Here is a 5,463-nt window from a genome sequence, read left to right as displayed (position 1 = left end):
TATATATATGTCACAGTGGAAATGAGAATCCAGTGAGATTCCGAATCGCACTAGTGGAGATTGGAATTCCAGTTTGCACTAGGGCAAACTAGAATTCTCATCTCCACTGGATATTTGTTAGTGGAGATTGGAATTCCAGTTTGCCCTAGTGCAAACGGGAATCCAGTTTCAGTGGAGATGGGAATTCCAGTTTTCACTTGGGGAAATAGGAATTGGGGGAAATAATGTGTTCAAAGGTTTAAAATTGTTGTTAAAACCATTTCATGACTTTAAGGCTTACTCATTGCAGGTATTGAACTGCAGAAATAAAAATAAATATTATTGAATTGATATAATCGAACAACACAGAGTACTGATTGCGCACAATAAGAGACAAGCTTCCCGGTATCAAAAGCAGGTACAAAAACTGCACAAGGTGTACTCAATTGATGATACAGTTGGCATTAAAATCCACCAAGCCGACAGAACAAACACTGATGCACGCCTTCTGCCTTGTAAAATACTAACATCCAGATCCACTGCAGGAAACAGATTACAATACAAAGTCTTCAGCGTTGCTGTAATCATTGTAAACTGGTTCGATGGTGTTGAACTTGTGGACATGCGCTCTGTAGAGTTTCTGGAACTTAACAGTGTTGAACCAAGCAATTTAAAAGAAATAACTCTGATACAAGCATCACGGTCTTCTACGAGATGGAGCACCAAGTCTGTCGCTTGCTCTTCGAGAACAGTCTGCAAATGCAAGGGCAACTGTCTAACGAAACGGTGCAATTGCCGAAAAGCAAACATAGACTGCTGTACAAAATGTCACCCAGAAAGCACATTTTGCAAGAACTGTTGATGGATTTCCAGTGAAATGAGAAAAAGCAAAAAAGGCATGTTTGTGTGTGTGCGTGAGTGCATGCATATGTGTGGGAGTGTGTGTGTGAAGGCATGTAGCATAGATAGGCCTACCTTTCATGCTTCATCTTTTGTTAACTTTTAACTTTGTAATATGATTTAATGATATTGATGATAAAACCTTATTGTGCGCAATTACTCTGTGTTGTTCGATTATATCAATTCAATAAAAAAAAAAATTATGTCTGCATTTCAATACCTGAAATGAGTAAGCCTTAAAGTCATGAGTGACTCAAGATGAAATGGTTTTAACAACAATTATAAACCTTTGAACACATTATTTCCCCCAATTCCCCCCAATTCCTATTTCCCCTAGTGAAAACTGGAATTCCCATCTCCACTGAAACTGGATTCCCGTTTGCACTAGGGCAAACTGGAATTCCAATCTTCACTAACAAATATCCAGTGGAGATGAGAATTCTAGTTTGCCCTAGTGCAAACTGGAATTCCAATCTCCACTAGTGCGATTCGGAATCTCACTGGATTCTCATTTCCACTGTGACATATATATATATATCCCATGACCTCCCTTCTTTGTCTCTGTTACTTCAGTATGGGTATATATGTTGTATTTTTATAGCTCAATAAATACATCATGGACTCCAAAAAATATATGATAGTGCAGATTCCGATTTGGGCAAAGGACTACTTTCCTCCCGACCTTTGACCTCGCGCCGAACAATGTGACACATTTGTATGAAGTTCTAAAATCGTATTGCACGGCTCAGAAAACCATATCAGTTGCACGCAAAAATGAATCTCAGAACTGATCTGATGTATGAGATGCAATAAGCAAAAGTTTCTTTCATTATGAAAGCAATGCAGGTCGAAAAAAACGAACATTCAACTTACAAGATAACCAGATGCTAGCGAACCAAAACAAAAACACGAGTACCCTCCCCTTGCATCGTTAGCAGACGACTTTTGAGAATCTGTCGGTAGTGTGTTTTGGTGTGCGCCTTCAGCTATCAAACATCGGCTGTTTCACGTGTTTTGCGAGCAAGTCTACTCTTTTGCCTGGCTCTGCAGTAAGTCCACATATTTTTCCGTAATCCAGTCATATTCCTTCAAAATGCAATCAATCGGCGGTGACAGACGTGTCGGTCGCGTTTTCCTCACCACCCATACCAGTTTAAGTTCATCCATGCAAACACACTCGCAAAACAGTTTATCACGTAGATACATTTCAAATAGGGAGCAAATGGTTAAATCTAAACCTACATATTTGTTCCCTAAAATTTGCTTCTCTGTCAATAAGCCTAATTACACACGTTCGAGAAAAGCAACGTGGAATCGATTCTGAATCGAGTAAGCCAAATGGGTACCGCCCAAACCCGTTTCGCCGTGCCGACCTGAAACGCAAAAGAAAAGAATTGTGCGCTTCAACCAAATTAATTTCTATTCGACTTCATTACTTTCTTGCAACTTATGAACCTTTACTTAAAGCTTTTAAATGGTCTGAAAGTAGTGTTACCGCGTACTTATCGATGCACTCATTCGTTTTATTTTTTCAGCGACGGTCACTTAGTTTAAGGTTGCAAAAGGGCTAAGTCTCGCTGGCAACAGTTTTACCCTGCACAGATCGCAACAGTGCCGCTAGTAGTCTACACTTTGTGTTTGATGGTAGAATGGGATATACAGATTACAACACTCGTGGTTTTTTATATGGCTTGTATTTCAGTCAAGACCCAGCGGGAATATCAATCGAGAGCCACTCGCCAGAGGCTCGTGTCTCCCGATGATATTCATCCGCTGGGTCTTGACTGAAATACAAGCCATATAAAAAACCACTCGTGTTGTAACCTATACATATATGTGTGTGTGTGTGTGTGTGTGTGTGTGTGTGTGTGTGTGTGTGTGTGTGTGTGTGTGTGTGTGTGTGTACTTCTGTGTGTGTGTGTGTGTGTGTGTGCTTGTGTGTGTGTGTGTGTGTGTGTGTGTGTGTGTGTGTGTGTGTGTGTGTGTGTGAGTGTGTGTGCGCGCGCAAACACAGTTAGATATTGGACTTTTTTCTCTCACAGTTTTCCAGTGAAACTTGCTTGGCTTAGTCTCCAATCTTGTGACAGCGCATCACCGACATTCACCCGTACAATTAAGCGATCCTAATTAAAACGTCCTTCACATCTAACATCTATTAAAATATAATCATGACAGTTCTTTTCTTCTTCTTCTTTTTTACATTATGTACAAGTATGCAAAAGTAATCGAACAGTATTCAATTATGCCATCAGCTGTGCATTGTAGTGTGATACGCACACATTTTAAAAAAAAAAAATTTTAAATGCTCGCACGACTCACCTTTGCCATACATAATATGAATCAGAAACAAATTGACTAACTGCTGCTGTAACGTACTCCATAAACGTTAAAGAAAATGATAATGTCCTACTTATCGAACCAGCTGAATCAGAAACAAATTGAATAACTGCTGCTGTAACTCCATAAACGTTCAAGAAAATTGTAATTTCCTACTTATCGAACCAGCTGTGACCTTGACACTCGACCAGTATCTGCCTCACTTGGGTCACGACCTGTCGTTAACTCCATGTCCCACCCCCGTGTCACCACAATAAAGTAATGAAAATGAAAACAAAGTGAAACGGTTTGAGTGCAATTGATTGCAGATCTTTGTAATTAGGCCGTGTATTGTAAAAACCAGTTATATGACTGGAAAGGCAATCCAGTCCTCCTACAATATTCAGAACTCAGATTGATTTTTAAATGAGGTAGGGTCTATGCAGTAGAACCTACAACAAAGACAGCCCTCAAAATCAAATTCACAAAAGCAATGTTCCCGCGGTAAAATCGACCAAAAAAACCTTAACAGCTAAAACCTAACAAGCTTTGCGTGTCATTGAACAGAACACTCTAATTAGCACCTAAAACAGTCACTTTAGTAAACACTGCGATCACCTCGGGAAGCGAAGTGCAATCAAACAGGATTGAAAATGTTAGGGCTAATTTCTTAGCCCTATAAAAACTGTTATGCAAACCCGAAGGTTTCCATGAACATACAGACAATCGGAAACTACCAGACCCTATCACAAACAGATTTCCACAAACCACGGGTGTTGACTTTAAAGGCCAACAACTCGGGTGCAGAGTCTGCTGTGAAAGGAGCGGTAGCCTCCCCTGTCACAACACCTATCTTGTTTAGCAATGACCTTATTTAATTGTTCTCAAAAGTGTGTGAAGATTAAAAGTTCTAACAGTCAAAACGTCATGCCGAAAACAAATTCATGTTTTGACCCAAACTTGACCCGAAAGTGACTCTTAAATTGTCCGAGGGTCAACCAGACTTGCATCATACCTGGAGGATAAAAAACCAGGGAAGTGGGAGAAGTTTCTAACCATTAGAGAAAATGAGAATGTGCAATGAATTTACTCAAACATGACCCCACTGCTACCTTGAAATTCTAATGGGCTCAATAAAGCTTACCTCATGTTTGGAGGCATTCAAACCCTTGAAATGACCAGGGAATTACTGTTTTAGTTGGGGTATAACATTCGTTACAATAATGTTGTTGCTAAGTGTATACCGCTCGTCATTAAAAAAAAAAACAAGGTAGATGCGCTTTGGTATTAATCTTTATAATGTTTTTAAAGGAGTAGGTGTCTTTACAGTGCAACTGAAAAGAATTACAACCGAAAAAGAGAACCCCAAAAATCGATTTCTCAAAAGATAAGTTCACCTCATTAACCATGCATCCCGACCCCCCACCCAAAAAATAAATGTATTCAAAAAGTGTATTAACAAACAAACGGGGAAAAAATGTTGTTGTACTAGAGATGGGTGGTGTACTTATAAGTCCCATTGCTCATGTTCTCGGTTGAAACTGCGTCATTGCCAACGTCTTTTTCCCCTAAACTGTCATATGACGTCAAGGGGCCTTTCCCATTGGGGTAGACGTCGGTCGCCATGACTGTGAAGGGCTGCTGAGAAGGTTTTTCGTCTGTAGTGGGTACGACGAACTCAGAGTCATACACATCACTGTCGTCACCTGCTCTGATATCCTGAAAAAGCAAAATCAGATCTTAAAATCTTGAAACCTTAACGGGTGTAATATGAACCCAAAGCTCTATCCTGAAACAGCAAAAACAGATCTTAAAATCTTGAAACTTTAACGGGTGTAATATGAACCCAAAGCTATATCCTGAAACAGCAAAAACAGATCTTAAAATCTTGAAACCTTAACGGGTGTAATATGAACCCAAAGCTCTATCCTGAAACAGCAAAAACAGATCTTAAAATCTTGAAACTTTAACGGGTGTAATATGAATCCAAAGCTCACAATCCAGAGTCATTATTGACTTTTATTCCCCCCTCTGCTTCTTTACCTCTGTAAACTTGTAGAGCTAGTTATTTTTCGATAATGACCCAGCAACCAAACAAATAACGAGCCAGCAACAGCCTGAATCCTCGATAGTGCAATGGGTTGAGAAGCTGTTCTGTTTTGGTACTACTTTTGCGACTGAAAAGTTCCGAACGCTCTATACGTACGAAATATACATCTCTGGAGCAAACAATACAAACATACCGCATTTAAATTAACAACTACAGGC

At 39.7% G+C, this 5,463-nt stretch overlaps 1 protein-coding gene across 2 annotated transcripts in view; it reads right to left on the bottom strand.

Annotated features, from left to right (window-relative positions):
* LOC138950818 (sodium-coupled monocarboxylate transporter 1-like) overlaps positions 1-5,463 on the bottom strand; it is a 52,099-nt gene that overhangs the window by 12,621 nt on the left and 34,015 nt on the right. Inside the window, exon 18 of one of the 2 annotated variants that reach the window (XM_070322534.1) lies at positions 4,026-4,914. The exons of the other annotated variant lie outside the window; for it this stretch is intronic. Coding sequence (XP_070178635.1) covers positions 4,684-4,914 — 231 coding nt within the window. The 3' untranslated portion in view covers positions 4,026-4,683. Of the gene's footprint in view, positions 1-4,025; positions 4,915-5,463 lie in introns of those variants that run through there. 2 annotated transcript variants of the gene reach the window in all.

Source organism: Littorina saxatilis, linkage group LG16 (assembly GCF_037325665.1).
Source record: "Littorina saxatilis isolate snail1 linkage group LG16, US_GU_Lsax_2.0, whole genome shotgun sequence".
In the NCBI taxonomy this organism is placed as follows: Eukaryota; Metazoa; Mollusca; class Gastropoda; order Littorinimorpha; family Littorinidae; genus Littorina; species Littorina saxatilis.
This window is presented reverse-complemented; position numbering and strand designations above follow the sequence as displayed.